This window comes from Geospiza fortis, unplaced genomic scaffold (assembly GCF_000277835.1).
Source record: "Geospiza fortis unplaced genomic scaffold, GeoFor_1.0 scaffold50, whole genome shotgun sequence".
In the NCBI taxonomy this organism is placed as follows: Eukaryota; Metazoa; Chordata; class Aves; order Passeriformes; family Thraupidae; genus Geospiza; species Geospiza fortis.
Window position 1 is genome coordinate 3074429 of NW_005054382.1, and position 21714 is coordinate 3096142.

General features: G+C 35.4%; 1 protein-coding gene across 2 annotated transcripts in view; it reads left to right on the top strand.

The window, feature by feature from the left end:
• NLGN4X (neuroligin 4 X-linked) overlaps positions 1-21714 on the top strand; it is a 159498-nt gene that overhangs the window by 38740 nt on the left and 99044 nt on the right. For both annotated transcript variants that reach the window (XM_031060404.1, XM_005425175.2), the window contains exon 3: positions 12101-12936. In XM_031060404.1, the coding sequence (XP_030916264.1) occupies positions 12465-12936 (472 nt within the window). In that variant the 5' untranslated portion in view covers positions 12101-12464. The remainder of the gene's footprint in view (positions 1-12100; positions 12937-21714) is intronic.

The window sequence follows — 21714 nt, forward strand, 5'->3', positions numbered from 1 at the left end:
GACTGAGGGCAGGAAAAAATAGATCAGTCCTTCCTAGTCAACCTGGCAGCTGCAAATTGTTTGTTTTGGTTTGGTTTTTTTTGGGGTTTTTTTTTGGTTTTTTTTTTGTTTGTTTGGTTGGTTGGTTGGTTGTGGGTTTTTTTTGTTTTTTTGTTTTTTTTTTTCAATATCATCCCATATGGGTAAGATACAAGAAATAAAAGAGAAGGAAAACCCCACCCAAAACCAAATAAGTTTAAAAAAAAACCCAGAAACCCAAAATAAATGAAATAATAATAAAAAACCCAATAAAAAACCCCAAAATAAATGAAATGATTTCCTTCTACACTTAAAAACAAATTTTATATTGATTGATTCGATGGGCATATTACTTTTCCTTTATACAAAAGGAAGCTAAAAACAAATGACCAGGAAGAAGAAAGGAGTCACAGGAAAGAATTATGAATTGGAGAATAGAGCATGCTAGTGTTCTAGCATGTTCTTTTCTCCAAAAGAGGAAAGAGAAAGAGTTGAGAATTAGAAGAGAACTGAGAGGGCTATGTGCAAAAGAGGAAAAGTATGGAACGTACCTTTATAAGAGGACATTTTCAAGCAGGGAAGAACAAGAGCAAGATGGGTTTTCAAAAAGTACCATGGCATAATGTTTTGTAATGGAATCATATTGTTAAAAAATATTTCTCATATTTTAAAATGCCCATGTAGTTTTGCATGCTTGGGAAACCAGGTAGAGTGTGCTAAATATGATAGTAATAATAAAAATAATAATATTGTATGGGTCTTGTTAGAAAGTCATTTGTAAATGTTACTCATTGCAACCAAAAAAATAATGAGAAACATGTTTTTTAAAAAGAAATAATCCAAATATTTCTAACATAATACTAGTTTTCCACAAGCCTATCATTTCTATGTTGGTAAAGGCTAGTATTAGGTGAAGATGGCAAAACTGGATAAACTCATTCTCAGAAACATGATTTTACACCAGGGAAGATTCATTGCAACAGTTCTTAAAATAACTTGAAGGTGGCTGTAACAATAGGTGGGAATAACAATGTTAATGGCAAAAATAATAAAACAACATCAGAAAATAAAATTAATTGAATGGTAGGTGAGAAAATATCTGCATTTTAGTCTTAACTTTTTATACAGAATTTCCTATCAATGAATGCTACATTATCTTTGATAAACCCTCAGCACAATTAATGATAGAACAAGACAAAAACTTGTTAAGAAACTCATAGCAGAACAAGCTCTTCCTGATTTTAGTCATGAGGACTTTGTTCATGTATGAAACAAACAGGAAAGTTACGAGGCTCTTAACTCTCTGGTTATAAATATAATTCTGTGTATATTGGTAAGAAGTGAAAGAAAGAATCATCCTGCTACAGCTCAGTTAGGACCGTTAGCTGTTTGATCTAGGCTAATCTCTTGGGCTTTTTCAACATAATCTTCAGAATGCTTTCATAGTGGTTGACTTCAAGTAATATTTAATGTCAAGTTCCTGTATTACAGTACGAAGAACTGCTGCCTGAAGTGTGTGCTTCTAGTACAGACAGACTATCTGACTTTTTCATATACAGTTTGGGAAACGAACATGAGCTTTAGTAATTGTTTCCAAGGTAGAGAAGGTACCTATTCTTTGTGCTAAGAAAAGATGGAAACATTCCAATAATTGGAGAGAAAGGATGAATGGGAGGAGAAATGGTAACTTCTGTGTTTTTTGTTGGCTTCCATTTCCTACTCAGGTATAGCCCTACACATTACAAAGCAAATATGATATATTACCGTAGATTTCTGAAAACCCTTTGATGCAAGAAAATATAATTAACTACATGTGAGATGGCTTTGAAATTTCCCATGTAGTAGAATGATAAGGATTGTCATGCAGATAATTTTGGGATTTTTTTTCCTAAGAGAAAACATCACATATTGTTCTGAGATTTCTCTTGGAATTGTTAAAAGGCCATGAAAGATGGTTTGATTTTTTATCATTTGGGAGTGTGGGATTTGAAATGGAGGACCTTTTTCACTGAACAGAAAACTACCAGAAAAAGATTTGATATCTTTTCCAAGCTTAGCTTTCCTGCTTTTTTGGCATGTTAATCAGTGGTGAGAAAAGATATCTCTGATTCTGTCCATGAGGTTACATCTTAGTCAATAAAATGGTCCAGGTGCTATTCTCTGCCCCTGAGGCCTCATAACATGGTGAAAATCTTTCTTTCAAAAAAAAAAAAAAAAAAAAAAAAAAAAAAAAAGAGCAAGAGCTATCTGTTGAAGAATACCTCTCCTACTCCCTGTTCATGCTGTGCACTGGCTGGTAGGTATGAATACTGGAATACTGGGGCAGGACAGTGTTGGAGTCCACGCTCTAGCCCTATCTAGTTTCCTGCTTAGACCCTGAATTCCAGTGCTTATTGCATTGGCCTGAAAACAGCTCAAGATATGACTTTTGTATGATAATATTCTGCTTAGCTTTTAGAAGTCCATAGTATGTGATATAATTCACAGCTCCCAGTACTTATGTCAGCTAAAAAGTTAAGAATTTCATCCTTCATTATTGAATTCAGTGTAGATGGGACAGTAAGCAGAGTATGTGCCACAGTCTCTCTTCTAGGCAAGCTTTTAAACTGTGTTTGTAGGGAAGAGGGGAAGGCAGCAGGCAGCACAGGAATGGTTTCATTAATGTTGTTTAAAATCATAGAATAATATAATATTTTTCGTTGGAAAAGATTTCTAAGATTCAGCATTGCCACACTGACCACTAAACCGTGTCCCTAAGTGCCACATCCACATGCCTTTCAAATGTCTCCAGGGATGGTGATTTCATCACTTCTGTGGGCAGCCTGTTCCAGTGCTTAGCAATCCTCTTGGTGCAAAAAAAATTCCTAATATTTAATCTAAATTTCCCCCACTCCAACTTGAGGCTATTTCCACTTGTTTTATTCCTTGTTATTTGGAAGAAGAGACTGCCCTCTACCTTGCTAGAGCATCCTTTCAGGTATTTGTAGAGAACAAAAAGGACCACCCCTAAGCTGCCTTTTCTCCAGGCAAAATGACCCCAGGTCCCTCAGCCGCTCCTCCTATGACTTGTGTTCCACCGCCCTCAGTCATTGATCTAGCAACATTGATCTAGTGAGGGATTCTGGTGATCCCATTTTTCTCAATATTTTGTGGAGACTTATTTTACTGAGACATGTTCTCTCACTTCTTAAGTATAAGGGGCTCAAGACAACATTTAGCAGGTGAAAGCCCACTAAGTTAGGAGGAGAGCCATGCAGGAAGAGAAGCTGGAGGACATTCCTCCTTGTGCTGGTGAAGTTGTCCACTTTCAAACAAATAAAGAAAACCAAAGGGAAAGATTTACTTGATAAATCAATTTGAGGATGTAAAAGCCTAGTAAAGATATTTTCCACTCACAATTTTTATTTTATGAAATAATTATGTAACAAATTACATAAGGCTTGCTTGAAATTGAGAATACCTGTCCAGGAAAATTTTTATTTTATGGGAATCCAATGTTAGAGTTTTCTCATAGTCAAAGGGTAAGAAACTCAAAGTGAAGTCTTTTGGTTCAGTGAGAATGCTTCACAGAGTCCTCATAGCTATCCCAGCCTTATTTGAAAGCTAATGTTTGTAACTTGGAAGAGAGAACAATGGGTTTAGATTTCTTCAGGTTAATGAGCGTAGCCACTCAACTTCCCCATTTCCAGAATGAATGTATAATTGCGACATTATCATATGAATGAAGCCTGTATCACCACCTGGTAACTGAACCAGGTAATGCAATGAAAATGTCCTGCCTGTGTCTCCTGTGTAATTAAGTCCTAAGAATTTGTATAATAAAGCAGCAACTTTTTTTGGCCATATAATATATTAATGGTGTGCATGTGTGCATGTGTCTGTGTGCATGTGCGTATATTTACATGTGTTCATATGCCCAGCTGGTTTAAATTGCTTTTCCCACCCTGTTTCTGGTTATTGTAACATTTTTAATGTATCCTCTTCTGAGACTAGAGTGCCTAAAGGGAGATATCAAATTCTAATCATTAAATAGCCTCAAGAGATCAAATTGCATATCAATCAGTCCCTTAGACAATTTCTCAGTTGGTTCAGATAAGAGTTGTAGTTTCTTTCATCCCGGACAAAAGCATGCACTTCAGTTCAATGGAGAAGACAAGAAAGGACTGAGACCTGTGAGTTTCTTTGTATAATATTTAGACAAACCTGTTAGATTATATTAAGAATTTTTCTTTTCAGTCATTTGATCTTTCTTGCAGAAGAGGAGTTAAGACTCATTCCATGTTACAAATGCTTTTTTTGAGATCTTGAAGTGGTAGTGAGTAATGAACTTTGATGTTTTTGAGGGTTTATTCAATTTATTAAGGCCTACTCTGTAAGCCTCATGTATCAAATACTGATTTTTGTGTGCATGTATTATTTTTTTTCATATCCATAGATCAGTGGTTTGCTCCAGGCATAAGAGATTTTACAGGAACTTTTGCCTTAAAGAAACTCAGGACTGAACATTCTGTTTCAGATCATAATATTTTTATTTTTTGTAGTAAGACATCTGAATTTAAGCAAAGAGAGGTGCATAAAAGAGGCAAAGAGAGACCCAGAGTGTGTTGCATTTCTTGTACAAGGTTATATCAGAAGTAAAAGCTGGAAATTATGCCATCGATTGTGCCAGACTGTACTGATGCTATTTTTTGTACATTTTTCTAGAATATGTACTAAAAATGTAGCATTTTCTTTAGATTTCACAGCTGCAATTAGACCACAATTGAATAGCTACTGTCATGGGAAACTTAAATTCAGATCACATTTTGAGCTGAACGGAACCCACCTGTAATTTTGGGATTATTACTTGTTTCAGGCTTATGTTTGTAAGGAGTTTATGTTTTTCCCTTCTAATGTTGAAACCTTATGTTTATTTGCAATCATCATCAATTTATCCTAAGAAGCAGCAAGTATCATGAAAATTGTCTAACCACTGAAATTCTTCTATACTTACATGTAGTAGCAGTTGAAACTACTGTTCAAAAGATCAGTGAGATAAGTGCAACTGTCTTAACTGAACATTCCTAGTTAGTCTTGGGTCCTTCTGGCCATACAGTTTTATTATCATTTTAAATACAGAAAAAAATAATTTTAATAAATAATAATTGCTGTGATTGTTCAGCAATCACCTCTTATAATTAGATCAAAACAGCTGTTTTTGTTTTTTGAGAATGCTGAGGTTTGTTTTTTCTTTTTTTTTTTTTTTTTTTGCTTGGAAAGAAGTGATGATCATGTGTTTTCCTCTTGCCTGCTTTTCAAATTGTTTTTATTACTGGGAGAATTGCTGTTTTCTAAAACAGTGTAGGGACCACACAGCTTTTTCCTATAATCCCATTGTTCTTTTTGATAGTATATGAGATTTAGATATTCTGAATAATAGTGGTAGCTCCAGGTAAGAAACAATGATATGAAAGAAATATGTGCCCATTTTCTGAAAAGTAAATGGTGATTGTAGTTTCTAACCTGAGGGATCTACTGACACTGTCCAAGCCTATCTGAGCCGATTTCTCTCACTTGGAGAAATTCATGGAAGGGTAAATGCAACATGTTTTTTAAAAACTCAAACATGTTTGTATGTAATTTGTATTGCTCTTCAGATTTTATTTCCATATAATTTTTTTTTTTAAATCTACCTTTGTCTTCTGTGACTTTTAAGCATACAACTAAGACCAATGTCAAGGTCAATCGTGATGTTTGTGTAGCTGGCATTTATTTTCACTTTAATCAAGGGTACATCATAATTCTTAAATTTGTATCACTTTCTTTTCAGTTTAAACTTTAAATCTTAAAGAAATTTTTGACTGTGAATTCATAAGTTATAATTCCCAACTAAATAATTCTGCGATTCTGTGAGACATTATTCAGATACTCATCCCTCGATTATAATGCTAAGTTAGTCTCATGACCCATAGGGCATCATGTTTGTTTTAAGTTCTCCTCAGGCTGAACAAAGACACAGGACCATGTGTCAGGGAACTCTTCTGCTTTATTGTACAGTTGTGTTCTTGACTGTGGAAACCAGTTAAAGGAAAGAGGATGAAAGAGAGGAGAAAGTGAGAGGGAGTGCAGTCTGTATGCCTGTAATGTAAATTAGGCTTTTTTCCATGTTTTTTCACACCCGCACAGCCTGCCCTTCCCCAGGAAGGGAGTTGGGGTGACAGGGATTGGGCACAAGTCTCAAGGCAGAGCAGGGAGTTGTCTCAGACAGCACTGCCCCACCCCTCCTCTGGTCACCTTTCCTGTAGCAATGCTCAGAATGTTTGAGATAAAACACGCTTAGATTGGGTCCTCTACAATTACGATTATCAGATGTCTAGATTTTGGGTTTTTTTATTTTGTTTTTTTTTTTTGAGGGTGTTTTGTGTGTTTGTGTGTATTTTTAAGAATCATTTAATAATAAATATCTTATTTGAGTTGGGAAAATGCTTACAAAAATACAACAAAATAAATATATACATGCTATAGATAAAAGAATTTCTTGTAAAACTTTGCTTCATGTTAATTTGAAGCCAGACATCACTGTAGTTACATTTCTGAGATTCAAAAATATTTTGTGATTGGCCAGTTTTTGTAAATAAACTTTCTACCAATTTTTTAAGTAATCCAGTCTAGAAGGTGGACATTATTTAATGATTGGTGTTCCTCTGTGTTGTTCACTATTATTTTGTCTGATAGTTCTGAATGACTTTATGTAGGATAAGGAAAAATGAAGCTTAACTCATTTCAGCGTATCAAGAAAGTTCTAGAAGCTCAGAAAAAAATCCCTAAAGAAGTTATAACTGTTTAGGGTTGTTCATTTAATTTGAAAGATAGTAGATAAACCCAGTATGCATTTACTGAGATTTGGAAAAACTGTTCTTTTGTTATTGAATGAACATTTAAATACTGTGACTATTCAGAGGGTGTAGTGCTGGTTATGAGGTCAAGGGGTATTTAAACCTGCTTTGGGAAGAGCTTTTACAGAAAACAACAGTGTGATTAGTTTTCTACAAATATTTCAAAATATATGGACATATTGCTAAAAATTAATAAAAAATTAGGCATGTTCAAAAATTTCTATGCCTTGGATAGTTCTTATTTACAGTATCATACAACAACATTACTTTATTATAGAGATTTCTATATGTTACAATATGATAATATTGTAATTGCTTTTGTTTAAAAACAATCAACCAAACACACACACAGACATAAGACAAAGCAACAAAGAAAACCCAAAAAGAAAGCCATACATATCCGCTTAATAACTTTCAAAATTACTTATTTCAAGGGGACAAAGGGAATAGAAAGAAGAAAAAACAGTTCATGTTCTTGGTAAATGAAATATTTTTTGTATCTCCATATTCTGTAAAATACATTAAATACTTAGCAAAATGTCAATATGAGGAGAATCTGAAATTTTATGGATTACATAATTTGTCAGTTTTTTTCTACTGACTAGCTGGTTGCTCTTACATTTCAGCTAATCAAGATCACTGAATGCTTTCAGAATGTCTGTCTAATGAAAGGGATGTGAGTCTTTAACCCTGACTCTCTATTGAGGTCAGACCTGTGTACATGTCCAAAACCCCCTTGGGAATATGAGAAGAAGGGAGGGCCAGAGAATAACAGTGATCAGTGAATGAAAGCTGAGATGTACTGTTCTACATTAGTTGTATTAGATAAAGCCTGGGAAACCCTAGGATATCTGCAGAGTCGTCAGTTTCCTGTATTGATATAATTTATATTTCTGCTGAGTTTTCTTGTAACTGGTCATGACCTGAACAAGAGGATCAAAAAACAAAACCTGAAGTCATTTTAGTTTTCTATTCTACACTGGAGCAAAGATGACTTCTAAGCCATGTCTTCTATTTCCCTACCAGTTACAGAATAAGCGTAGAGCTACTGAAAATCTTCTCAGGTTGAAAAAGTGGTGACTGCAGTTCCTGGAAACCATCAGTTTAGCCCTGAAGCCCCGATTCATAGACTATTTAAGCATCTCTAAGAATGTCTTGGGGCACAGATTTATAAACAAGAACAAGTTGTATTTCCAGACACACATCCATGTTAACTTCAATCTGCATTTTCTTCAAAGGACATAAATGTCTCATTAGCCTCAAATTACACTCCTCTGCCAATAACAAAATGATTGTATGTGATCGTATCAAATTTCAGATCTTCCTTGACTTCTCTGTGTGGTGTGCTGCCAGAAGTTGTTATTTTGAACTGAAAATTCTGATTTGTATTGATTATTTTTGATTGTTTGAATGAGTGATACTTCCAACTAAGAATTTTTTTGCAAGCAGTTTGTATGCATTTTTCTAATATTTGAAGCAGTAAATAAAAATATGGAAAAAGTACAACAATATTAGTGATAATAAATATAGATGTGACAAGTACGTCTTCCTGTAGACTCAATATGTAAAGGCATATTAAATAGCTGACTGTATACATATAATTGAACATCAAACTAGTTTTGATATATCTGAAAACCTTTCTAGAATGTTTACAGTTTTCTATTTTAAAATTAATCCCTAACTGAAATCTGTGACTCTCTATTTACATCTTTCAACATTTTCAATGATGTATCTAACATCATATTAAAGTCATCACAGTTCACAAATTAATAGGCAGCGTACCTTCTTCCTTACTTCTCAATATTATTACTGAAAATTATTTTCTGTGTCTTCTTGTATGAGCGTGTATACATTTCACATGTGAAACCAACCTTAGGAAAACGGCCATTCCTCTAGCAATGTTGATAAACTGGAATGTGTGATATTTTCTGCCTAATTGTGATATTTTCTGCCTAATTTTCTTGTCTGAACAAGATATTTTTGCTTTCCTTGCCTCAGTTTGAGTTCTTTGCTTCAGTATAATAGCAAAACCAGTTATCCTCAGGATGCACAGCTCCCAGAGCTGGAAGCTGGGGAAATATGGAGAGTATGAGTGAAGCCCCCTTAATCCAGGAGGAAATGGTTAGTGACCTGCTACTTATAGCAAATTAGACACACACACACACAAGTCTATGGACTCAGATGGGATACACCTGAGGAAGCTGGTGAAGGAGCTTTAAACTGCTTTAAACCACTTACCAGCAGTCCTGCTTAACTGGAGAAGTCATGTTGGTGGAAAATTAGCAAATGTAATGCTCATCCACAAGAAGGGTCAGAAGGATGACCCAGGGAAATACAGGCGTGTCAGCCTGTCCTCGATGCTGGGGAAGGTCATGGAACAGATCATCCTGAGTGCCATCACATGTTGTGTGCAGGACAGCCAGAGAATCAGGCCCAGATGATACTCACAAATGGGTTTACGAAAGGCAGATCTGGTTTGACAACTTGATCTCTTTCTGTCATAAAGTAACTTGGCTGGTGGATAAGGGAAAGGCTGTGGATTTTGTTTATCCAGACTTCAGTAAAGCACTGGATACTGTCTCCCACAGCATTCTCCTGGGGAAACTGGCTGTTCATGGCTTGTATGGGTGCAGTCTTCACTGGGTGAAAAACTAGTAGGATAGTCAGGCCCAGAGAGTGGTGCTGAATGGAGTTAAATCCAGTTGGCAGCTGGTCAGCAGTGGTGCTCCCTAGGGCTCAGTATTGGGGCCAGTTTAATGTCTCTATTGATGATTTGGAGGAAGGGATTGCATGCATCCTCAGTAAATTCACAGATGATACTAAATTGGATGGGAGTATTGATCTGCTGGAGTGTAGGAAGGCTCTGCCAAAGGAACTCAACAGGCTGGATGACTGAGACCAGTTTTTTGAGGATTGATAAGGCCAAGGGTCAGGTCCTGCAGTTGGGTTGCAATGGTCCAGGCTTGGGAAAAAGTGTCTTGAGAGCTGTTCGGCTGAAGGGGACTTGGGGGAGCTGTTGGAGAGCTGGCTGGATGTGAGCCAGCATGTATCCAGGTGGCCAAGAAAGCCATACTGTTCAGTACATCACATTTTTTACAATTGCATATTCTCTCTGCTGTGTCAGCTGAGGATTTCCTTCATGTTGTCATTTTTGGTTCTCTCCCTGCTGGTAATGTGTTCACTCTTGTTTATTTGTCATTCCCATTTCATTTTCTTGTTTTGTTTCCTCTTTTTTTGCTTGCTGTTTGCCCAGAAAATTTTTTTCTTTATCCGTCTTTCATCATCTGGATCACTGTGTTTCCTTCCACCTTGTCAATTTTCTTAGTGCTGTTTTCCACATTTCTTAGAATGTCATTACAAACTTCTGCAGTTGGGTGTCAAGGGAATAAGATCTGTTGCTCCTCCCTAAGCACAGATATAACTGGAAAATCTGATTTGTGCTGCATGATCAGTAAAGTGTGCCAAAATCAGGATGGGACAGAGCAAGAAGAATGCTACTCAAAATCAACCACCTGCTGCTGATTTCCATTGTTAAAGATGGTAGCAAAAATCAGAAGGGAAAGTGATGCTTGTGGAGGAATTTTGAGAGACCCATTGCTGGCTGACCACTGTGAGTGCCAGGGAGCAGCTGAAGTGGGGCTGTCCATGGCAGAGGATGACCCAGGAGCTGTGGGCACTGCGCAGCTGGCAGGGCAGGACTCTGAACTTCTAAGACTCCCACTGAGGGTGTGCTGAGGACAGGGACAGGACTCTGCCACCACCCAATAATTGTAAGGCCAGGCAGGGTGAGGAGTCAGGTCCAAGGTCTACCTGGGGACCCAGTGAAGCCAAGATCCAGGCTGGGTGTGGGGTTGGGCATAGGGCTTCCTGCAGCATAACTCAGGGACTGACAGCCCTGGTGGTGCCCCTGGAGACATGAAAATTAGAGCTGTTAATGATTTGTCCTTCTGAAATGGTGCTCAAATTGCAAGTCCTAGAGAAAATGTCAGTCGAAATTTTGGTCCCTCACACATAATATATATCTGGTATTTTTCTGGCCTCTGGTGTTCTAATGTTTCAACAGTTTTGTGGTAACAGTGCTAAAATGAAATTCCAGGAGTTTTGAGATAATAAAATGTCATTCAAATTATTTTCAATATCTGTGTCCTGACTGAAAACAGGACCTGCTTGTCCCCTTAAATATAATTTTGATATATACATGTGTGTTCATCCTACCAAATATAAGGTATCAATGTCAGTTTCTTATAACAAGGAATTTTTTGCTTGTGGAATTTTTTTACCTGTAGAATTGTTGTCTGTGCTTCTGAGTTGAGTAATGGGTAAAAAGGAAGTTCCTAATTTATTTGGGCAGGTAGAATGTTGATGTGTGTTTATTTGTACACTTTTAATGGTTAGCATATACATGCAGGTGACTTGCATTTCAGTAAACATTTTCAGAATTATTGTATGAATTGCCTTCTATTTAAAAATAAAAGTAAGAGAATGCAAGCAGGTAATGTTACATAATTGTAACACTATGTAGGCCAAAAGCTGACTTGAGAGATTGTAGCATGCTTTTTTTTTTTCTTTTAACTTTCCATTGTTCTGTCAGATATAGCAAAAAAAAAGAAAATAATAAATTTGTATCTCATTTTGACTGTTCTCACACTTGATTTGAACTAATCATTTATTGCATTCATTAGAATTTCTGAATTAGATGGAGGTAAATTAGGTTGTCATACAGAAAAGAAGTCATGTCTGTGAAAAATATTCTCTAGTTGTCAACTCATAGCAAAAAGAGATTATCCAATACAGGAAACAAAAGTAATGAATGGTTCCTGTGGGAGTGCAAAGAGGCTTAAAAAGAAGATTCTGTTTATTTAGGGCAGAAAATATCCTCAAGCTAGCACTTGAATGTGACACTCTTCCTGAAATCAGAAGTGTTTGATCTGTGGTTTGGTTTGGAAGCATATAGAGAAGCAGAAAAATTTGTTTTGTGGAATAATCTTATGGCTTCAAGTTTAGCTGTCTTAACTTACATATCTTTGGAAACACATAGCTGACAGTGATATCTAAATTTCAAAAAACATTTGTGGGCCTTGGCATGGAAGCAGTGTGTGGATATAACTTTTTTAGCTTTTTTTAATTTTATTTATTTTTTTGTTTAAGGTTTATGCCAACATAAATTTGTCTGTTGATTTGAATTGTTTGTTTTTTCTTGGCCGCAGGCTGACTGAGTGGGCTGGACTTCACTGAAAGGAGCCATTTCACTGGGGCAGTGGAATAACTGTGGATCTCTCACCACTCTACTTGTTGGGAAGTGCTGTGTGTTGCCAGGGTTAATTCAACACTGAAGTCTGGGATGGGCCTTAGGGGCAAACACTCCCTTGTTTCTTCTGACACTGGGATTTGTCTACAGCCAGTCAGCTGAGGCACCTACCACACATCAGCTTTTGTTTTTTTGTTGCCTGAACAAAGATTTTCCCTCACTTCATCTCCTGTTGACTACTTTTTTATTAGTTTTCATTTTCCTTGACTGAATAATTTCTCCTGGCTGTGGAAAAAAGAGCCCTGCTGATGTTGGTTTAAATAATGTCGAAACCAATGGGACTCCTATGGCTGCCTTTGATCTTCACACCAGTGTGTGTCATGTTGAATTCTAACTTCCTCCTGTGGATAACTGCACTGGCTATAAGATTTACTCTCATTGATGGCCAAGCACAATACCCAGTTGTTACTACGAATTATGGCAAAATACGTGGTTTAAGAACACCTTTGCCTAATGAGATCCTTGGTCCAGTGGAGCAGTACTTGGGTGTTCCTTATGCTTCTCCTCCGACTGGAGAAAGGCGGTTTCAGCCCCCGGAGCCACCGTCATCCTGGACGGGTGTCCGCAACGCCACGCAGTTTGCCGCTGTCTGCCCGCAGTACCTGGATGAGAGGTCACTGCTCAACGATATGCTGCCAGTCTGGTTTACAGCCAATCTGGATACTGTGGTGACATATGTTCAAGATCAAAATGAAGACTGTCTGTATTTGAATATCTATGTGCCCACAGAGGATGGTAAGTACCCTGAGAACCACACTGCGGTGTGCTCACCGGTTCAACATATGAAGAGTGTCCAGGTCTTCAAAGCATCTTACTGAGTTTCATCCATGCTTTATCTATGGAAATGGATAATGCCTCTGAATATGCATTATTAGTAATACTTTGTAGATTGAATATGCTTGCACAGATTCTCTTACTTTTCAGTGCAACACCAACCTGCAGTTTGATTGCGAGTAGTGGCCAGGGTATGTCAGCCAGCCTTAAGCTAACATCTAAAAGACAGCTGAAAATCATTCACAAGAGAGGAAAGGGGCAATAAGCAATAACATGAAGTAATATAGTCATTTTCCATGCACGAATGGTACAAATTACATACTAGTTTTTAAAGGAGAATTTACCTAATTTTTTCTGTATTTTATTACAAAATTTCTGGGTATGCTGTTAACTCTGCTTGATTTTAATAGATAATAGAAAATTGTTATAGTAATTCCATCAGCAGGAGCTTTTTTAGGATTTGTGAAACTTTTCAGTCCAGCTTATTTTTCTTCATTCACTAAATTTAAAATGAAGTCAAGGTGATTTATTATGCAGATTTGAAGAGGTGGCTTTAAACTTTCATCTGTTTTGTGCAATACTTTCTCAAGAGAGTTACTTTAAGCCCCTTTCTATAGACAAAAAGGATGAACACAATTGGTAATACAGAACTCTTTGAACATTCACATGATCTCAATCTTAAAAATTGTAGTTGTATGGCATGATTAATGTATCTTTGGTCGTTTTGAATAGTATTGCTTCCTACAGACAAGAAAACCTGTTTTCATCAGGCCCCAAACAAGATAAGTCTATTATTTCACAAGGAAATAAAAATAGTACTAGCGCTTGTATTTAATATTCCACTAAAAGCTAGTTCTTTCTGCCAATTAGAATGCAGTTACGGATGTATAACATGAGAGATTTCTCCCAGATATGCAAATCCCTTCACTTTTGCTGAGGGTTTGATTTACACAACCAAGGCATTGTTATTTCTCAGTAACCATCTCTAAATATGCAAATTTTCTACTTTGATTGTTATAATCCTTCTGCCTTGATTGGCTTCTTTGCTCAGAATTTCCAAGCTGTTTGCCAGCAATAAACATACCACCTTCTTTTCCTGTTCTCATCAGCTGAAGCAAAAACTTGAAAGCTAAAGTAAAGGGGTAAGGTTTGGGAATACTGGGGGCTTTGAAAACATAAATACTACCAAGGTGCTTAAAGGAAAAGTGCTGGGAAAGGAAAGCTGTGTCTATGGGGGCTCTGTATGCATGAGTGTGTGTGCATGTGTGTGTGTGTACCCCTGTGTGTAGACAAAGGAGCAGGTCTTTACAACTCAGTTCTTTCCTTCTTCCAGTCTCATTGGACTCCTTCTTACTCCTTGGATAATGACATAGATAATTTTTTTCCAAATTTGTTTATGCTCTGGATTTTAGCCTTCATCTTTTAATTAGTCACTGGGGAAGCTTGCCCTGAGAAAGCATTCTGGGTTTAGAATTTTTTATTTGTTCTCACTGAAGGAACATCAGCTCTGCTAACTCAGTCTTATTTTAGAATCCAGTTTTAATAAATAATACATTCATCCAATCTAATAATAGGAAGTTTCATTTATTAATTAGGGGATACAGGAAATTAGACATGAGAAAATATATGTGAACATCTAGGAAAGTTTTCATTATCAAATGAAAAGTAGTAAAATACTGTGGGCTGAATGACTAGCAAGCTATAACACTAGTCTTGCCATAAGAGCTAATGACATTTGCTGTTAGATTTAAAGTAGAAAGGACTGAGAAACATAATTTCACATTCTGTAGACCTTTTTGTCCACTTATTTTTGCAAAAAGCCTGGTTTGCTCTTCCTGGTTTTAGATTTTCTTTAAATAGCATGTAAATGGTATAGAGTTGCTTTTATATCTCCTGTTGAAAATGCATACACATGCATAAAAAAATGTAGCTGAATAATGAGATGACAAGGTTTGTGTTAGTGATGAGCTGAAGGTAAGGTTGCTCCTCTGCAATATGAATAACATTTTTAAAATATTCCATTGGGAAACAAGAACATTAAAAATGAATAAATTAAGTACACAGTGTTTTAATTGTATGCTGTTTATCTTATCACTAATTAATAAATCTCAGAGGCTTTTTGGTGAGGAATTTATGTTAACTTCTGACCATAAAGATTCTTAATGGGAACTGACCTACAAATCAGATGCTCTAAGTTAGTGTGTCTCCAAATCACTCTAAACAGTCTTAAATAGTAGTGCATACAATCTGATTAAAGATGTTATGCTTCATTATATGAGTCCTAGTTGGCAAAAATAATCTACGTTGTTATGGAAACAGACCATGAAATTAGTTTTTGAAGCAAGATTTCAGAGTGACTTTGAATTAAATTCACATTTTCAATTCTTTCTTCAGTATAGATTGATTTAAAAGAGCTTTGAAACTGTTTTCTAGAAGAAAAGGTGGCTGGAGTCATCCAAACCTAATAAATGCTCTGATTATGAAACGTACTCTGAATAATTTTTTTTTCTTTTTTTTTTTTTTTTTTGTGCTTTGGAGAAAAGAATAGAACAACAGCTAATGAATTAACTGCAGTCATTTGCAATGCTTACTTCAAAGCAATTCTGGTGAATAACTAAACAAAAGCTCAGGTTTGGACATTTTTCATTGTTTTGTTTTGTTGCAGTTCTTTTTCAGTATATAGCATTACCTGTTTCTTATTATTTTTTTGGTTTGGTGAAAGAGAACCAAATTTTGGCCTTGTACTTTCAATAAAGGATTGACTAATAAATTCACTAATAAATGACTAATAAATATATCCTTCCATCTGATTTCAGAATTGCTTCACTAGAATCCTTCCACGACAAACTAATGGGAATAGGAGAAGAATAGAGTCACTTTAACTAGACAGATAAGTTTAGTTAGTTATATTAAAAGAGTTTGAAATGTTACTGCTATTGTCTGAAGAAGTACCAGGAAATTAAATAACATATAAATCTATAGTTCCTTAAAATAGTTTGAGCTTCTAAGTTAAGAAATTAAAATAATGTGTTACATAGTCTGTGTCTGTATTAATCCTAGCCTTTCTTTAGACTCAGAAGATGCTGGATTTCAAATGTCAGATAGCAGGAGAATCCCATCAGAATTTCCTATGTTAACATGTCCTTACAAAGCAAAAGCTATTTTTCTTTTTATGGGCTATCTTTTTTCATTTTAGGTGAAAATATTATTTATCATAGAAGTCAATATACATACTTAGAAGAATAATACTGCAATTCTGTCTTGTAGATTTTTATTCTTTTGCTGTTTTTCACTAGACAAATGTTTTTTGGTGTCCCTTTCCTTATAGCAATACTTCTATTTCAGAGTGTCTAAGGTAACTGGTGATTTTCACTGTTTGTTTTCTTTTGCCTTTGGAAGGGAAAAAAAGTTGAAACCACTGTGATCCATTGAGATTTTTTATTTTTTGTTCATAAGTATAAATAATATTACAGTTATTTTAAAGATGCACACGCAAGCAATAATAATAAAATCTAAGAAGATTATTTTATTTTATATGTCAAACCTATAGTAATAATAAATTACTCAGAACTGAAGCAAATAAAATACTTATAGTGAAACTATCATTTTATCATTTTGCTTTCTAAACATTTGGCCTGATCTGCAGTATTATTTTTGTGGGTGTATGTTTTCTAGGCTGCTTTTTCAGTTACTATGAACTGTAATTTTCCACAAGAATACTTGAATGTCAGTTTTGAGGAGGTCATCTAGGGAGATGATATTGAGGACAGTGTGTTTATTATAACTTCAGTCTGAATATGGGTTTATCTACAGTGGAAATGCTAGATTGAAGAGGACACAGGCTGTTAATCGGCTGTGCTTAATCCCTGGCCTTTATCATTTGAATCTGTGGATTCTGAAGGAGATTGCTAACTCCTATCATAATCGGGGTAAAAGAGTGTAACAAGAAACAAAAAACCAGAAAAGACCCTTAATTTGTATTTCTTTTGTTATAAGCTTCAAAATTTTATTAATAACAAAGCAAGATTTAAAAGAAAAATCAATACAGCAAAGCAAAAAAGAACAAAACCCAACAAGAACAAATAATTTTATGTCTGTCTAAAACCTGCTATGTTCAGATCAAAAAAGAAAATAGTAAGGGTTACTTTTTTGTTGTCTTTGCTTGATCAATAGGAAGCATATATACTTTTTACTTATTTTGGCATATGGATAGAGTGTACATTTTGCACAGGGGTGGAACTTTTTATCCACTCTGTATCTGTTGCAGATTAACTAATGAAGTGTTTAGCATTTTCTTGTTTCTTGCTTGTGAGCTCTTGTAGGATTTACTTCAGAATAGATACAGCTGAAGTGACAACAAAAGGTGGGAGACTATGACACTTATTAAGGCTGAATGGGTAGGTGATAATTTTTCTTTAGGTTATTGGAACTGAGGTTTGCCCAGGATTTAACTGTGGAATTCCAGGAAGAAAAAAGTCTTGTGCAAAAGCAAAGACATCAACTGTGCTCCTTCTCTGGAAGAGATTGACTAAATATACCTGCAGCTCTTGACTCTGTGTCTGTTTGACTGAGAAATAACAAAATGAAAAATTTGAGCAAAGCTGATTGAGAAGATGAGCCTCAGACTATCTCTTTTGCATATTATGAAATAAATAATGACTGCTTAATATATAATTGAGTGCTTACAGTTTTCTTCTTGCAATTGCTGTTGAGTGCAATGTCTTTAACGTGGAAAAAGCGTTTTTATCAAAATTATCCTAATAAACTTAATTGATAAAAATTGGGGTTTTTTTTCTTTTTACTTTGAGGCAAAGAAAAAGATAGTGTAAAGATTAGTCTTTCACTTCATTTTGATGGCATAGAATAAAAAAGTAAGCTAATCAAATGGCCTCTTTGTTACCATGAGAAATAAGGGATCAAATGTAAAAATAGGGTCATACATAAAAATAGTGTCACAAGTGAGCAAGATAGTTGCAATATGTTCAACATAATTTTTGTTGAATTATTAGAAAGTGATGCTAATAATAATAGTAACTTGTAATTTCCAAATAAATTCAATTTTCTAGACAATAGATTCTCTAAACTTTATGTAGTTTTAGGTTTCAGTATATGTATATCAGACACTTTTCAGGTTATCTTAAAATTTTAATTGTCCTATTATCTCTTCACTACTTTTATAAATATAAGTAGCTACTTAAGAAATCAAAGCAAGGATTTATGTATATGTATATGGAATTAAGAATCCAATATCTCTTGTATATATGTTTACAGTTTCTATTGTTTCTCAAAATCTTTACTACATATTTTTTAAAGTCAATTATAATTTCTGTAATTGGCATAGGAACACAGAGTTTTACTCATGTTTTCTGACATGTGTTTAAAAGCAAATTAAATACCTTTGTTTACTTCTAAAATATTTTAAATCTGTTTTAAATCATACTTTGGACTTCTATAGATAATAATGTTTGAACAGTTTCATATTGCAAATAATGTTCTTCTGAAAAAAAAAGTTTTAAATCATACTTTGGACTTCTATAGATAATAATGTTTGAACAGTTTCAATTTTGAAAAAATGTTCTTCTGAAAAAAAAACCCAGGAGGAAATAAAACTTTGTTTTCAGTTTCAGTATTGTCATAGGTTTTGTCGGTGACTGGTTTAACCCCCACCTATTCAGTCAAATTTTTTTCTACTCTGGAAAACTAAAATTAATTATTAAAATTTTGTTATGTAAATCCATTTCAGTTTATAAAAACACATTTAAAAATTACACAAAATAAGACATATCCTTTTGTAAAATGACTGTATTTCTTTCCAGGGTGAGAAAGATTGATAATAGATAATAATTACAATACAAAATGACAATGTTGTAATTATTGCATATAATACCAGTTGAACATAAATATATACTTTTTAGGATCAGAGAGAAAATTGCTCTCCATTGTGAAAGATAAACTCCCTGTTGTGTCAGACTGCCTCAAGCCAATTCTTTCACTGTTAGGGTCCAATATATCCCCTCCTCCTAATCCAGAAATATTGTGGCATCTGTGAGAAAGGAGGAGGCATATGTCTGGCTGTTCTCTGCCTACCAGGATAAAGCTGTGGGTAATCCAGGCCCTCATTTTACATTCTTGCTTTTAACAGTCGCAAATACCTTCTGACACCAAAGAATAGGACTCTAATCTAGATGAAATAAAGTTCTTAAATCCTTAGAGATAAATTCAGATTTAGTTGCTAATTTCAAAATGCTGTCCTTTCCCCCAGGAGCTGCCCATTCCACAGGCACTTTACAGGATTGCACCCAAATGGCCTTCTCAGGAACTGATACGCAGTGAAGCCTAGCAAGAAGACTCAGCATTCAATATGACTTTAGTTAATCCCAACAGGATTTTTGGCACCGTTTCCTAGAGTCTCATCATTACCTCATATTGAAAAACCTGCTAGAATGGGGGGGAATGTTCTTTAAAACACGATGAATCAACATTTTTTGTGCAAAGGCAAATTTATGTTATCCTTTTAGTTTAAGAACAGTGCCTTTGGAATTGTAGAGGCTGTGCCATTTGGCTCAGTGACACAGAAGAAGTCTTTAATCATGTGAGTCATGAGACAGATTAGAATTAACTGAATTTTGTCCACTGACTCCCACTTGTCTATTTGGGGTGCTTTTTGTTTTGGTTTGGATTTTTTCCTGTGTGTTTCCTTGGGGTTTCTTTTCTGTTTTGTTTGGGGGTTTTGTTACTTTGTTTTGTTTTAAATGCAGCTTCACTCCACTCCTGAAAAACGTAAGCTGCTGCTGTTGTCTGTGTTGCTGTGTGTCTCCTTGCTTGCTGTCAAAACACGAATCAATGTGATACCTGCTAACGCTGAGGCTGTGCCTCTGTGCTAGAGCAGTGCAGTGGGCCCTTGGCAGGCTTCTGGGTGGTGAATGGTGCAGAATATGTGCAGTCAGATCTGATCAGTGTCTTGGCCACATCATTTGTATCAGCTTTGATTTCCTGGAAAGGCTCTGTGGCCTCACTGGTCTTCCTTCAGGTATTTTTTGCATTGGTCTGAAAGTTTTGAGAGCTATTTGTATCTTTTCATTCAAATTTGGTTCAGTTTCCTTTAATTTGCACATTAATTGCAGGTTCAAACAAAACTGACGCATGCTGAATAGCTCAGCTAAATCACAGGGCTCATAAATCAGTCACATCTGTGAAAATATTTCAAGGAATTATGCCCACATCAAGGTGGTAGTCATAGGTAGTTTGTCAACTGGGAAAATTTGCAATTCTCTTCTGCAAATGTTTAGGTATCTTCAAAATAAATTAACACTGGTTTGAAATAAAGCAAATGCTCATTATTTCCTCCAGAGGATTCCTGAAACAAGGGCAAGAATTTCTCCTGAACATAGCTTTTTGCACAGTACTTTGGTTTGCAATTGTTTTTAGAGGGGAAGAATATTTCTGGTCTTTATTCAGTGCTTCTTGCTTAACAGTCCACATAAAATTCTCAGAATGGCGTGTAATCAATTATGTATGCTTACGTTTTAGGATAGTATTAGTTGAATGTATTAGTTGTAATCCAAATAGAACAAAGGAAAAAAAAGGGAAAAAAAGAAAGTTAATGATAGCAAATTTCATTTGTGTTTGTGATATTATCATCTGAAGAAATATGGATGAATTTATGTTCTTGGGGTTTAAGGCTTTTTTTAGTCTGGACCTTGCTCCTGGTACCCAAAGAGACAAACAATAAGAAATAATTATTATGAAACTGTGAAAATGAGCTAATGCTTATAGCTATCTGGTACTGATGTGTTAAAAATCCATTATAATAGAAGGGAAATTTTTCTTTTACAGTTCTTGCTGTAGGCAAACTTTTAGTGAAGAATAAATTTAGTTGCAATGCTAAGCCAAGTTCCTACACTATATATATAGGGAATTTTAATTACAAATAGATTTCTGGTGCCTCATTCCAAAATGCTTATAATTGCTGGGTTGATGTTAAATAGATTTTTTCATTGACAGGGTGTGACATGTTTAATCTAATGAAGGGAAATTGCTTTGTGCAGATTCAAATGACTATTCAATTAGTCACTGGTAATGTTTACAAGCCATCATAGCTGGAAATCATGGATACATTGTCTGTTTTATTAAATATGCAGTAGGGCAAATGAAAACCCAATCCAAATATATACACTTCATCCTCTTTCAAATAAATTGGTATCAAATTAGCTTTTATGTAGTATTTTTAGGGTGGCCAGGAAATTAAAAAAATCATTCTGCATTTGTAATACTGCCCCCATGGTAGTGCTTTTGCTGGCTTTTCATGCTTCATTCAGACACCAGAGGGAGCACAAGTTTCCAGCAAACTCATTTTTTTCTGTCCTTGGGAATCACAGAGAGACACAAATCATGCTGGTGAATGCAGTAATGCAAACAGGTGCTGTTTTTTACTGTTTAAACAGATAAGAAGGGATCTGATTCCACCTTTCCCAAGCTGAAAGTTAATAAAGTTGACACTGTTGATTCTGGTGTTGTGGACTGTTGAATTTATACAAGGGATAGGACTTTTCCAAGCGAAACATGCACTCACACTGACAAATTTTTGCAAAACTAAATTTTTTTAATTGTAAAATAATAAATGTTTGGATAATAAGCATACTGGAAATGCACCAGTTTTTAAATTGAATAATACTTGCAAGGCATTCAATGGCAGAGCAGATTCCAAAGTAGAGAATTTGATCTGTTTGGTTGTGATGA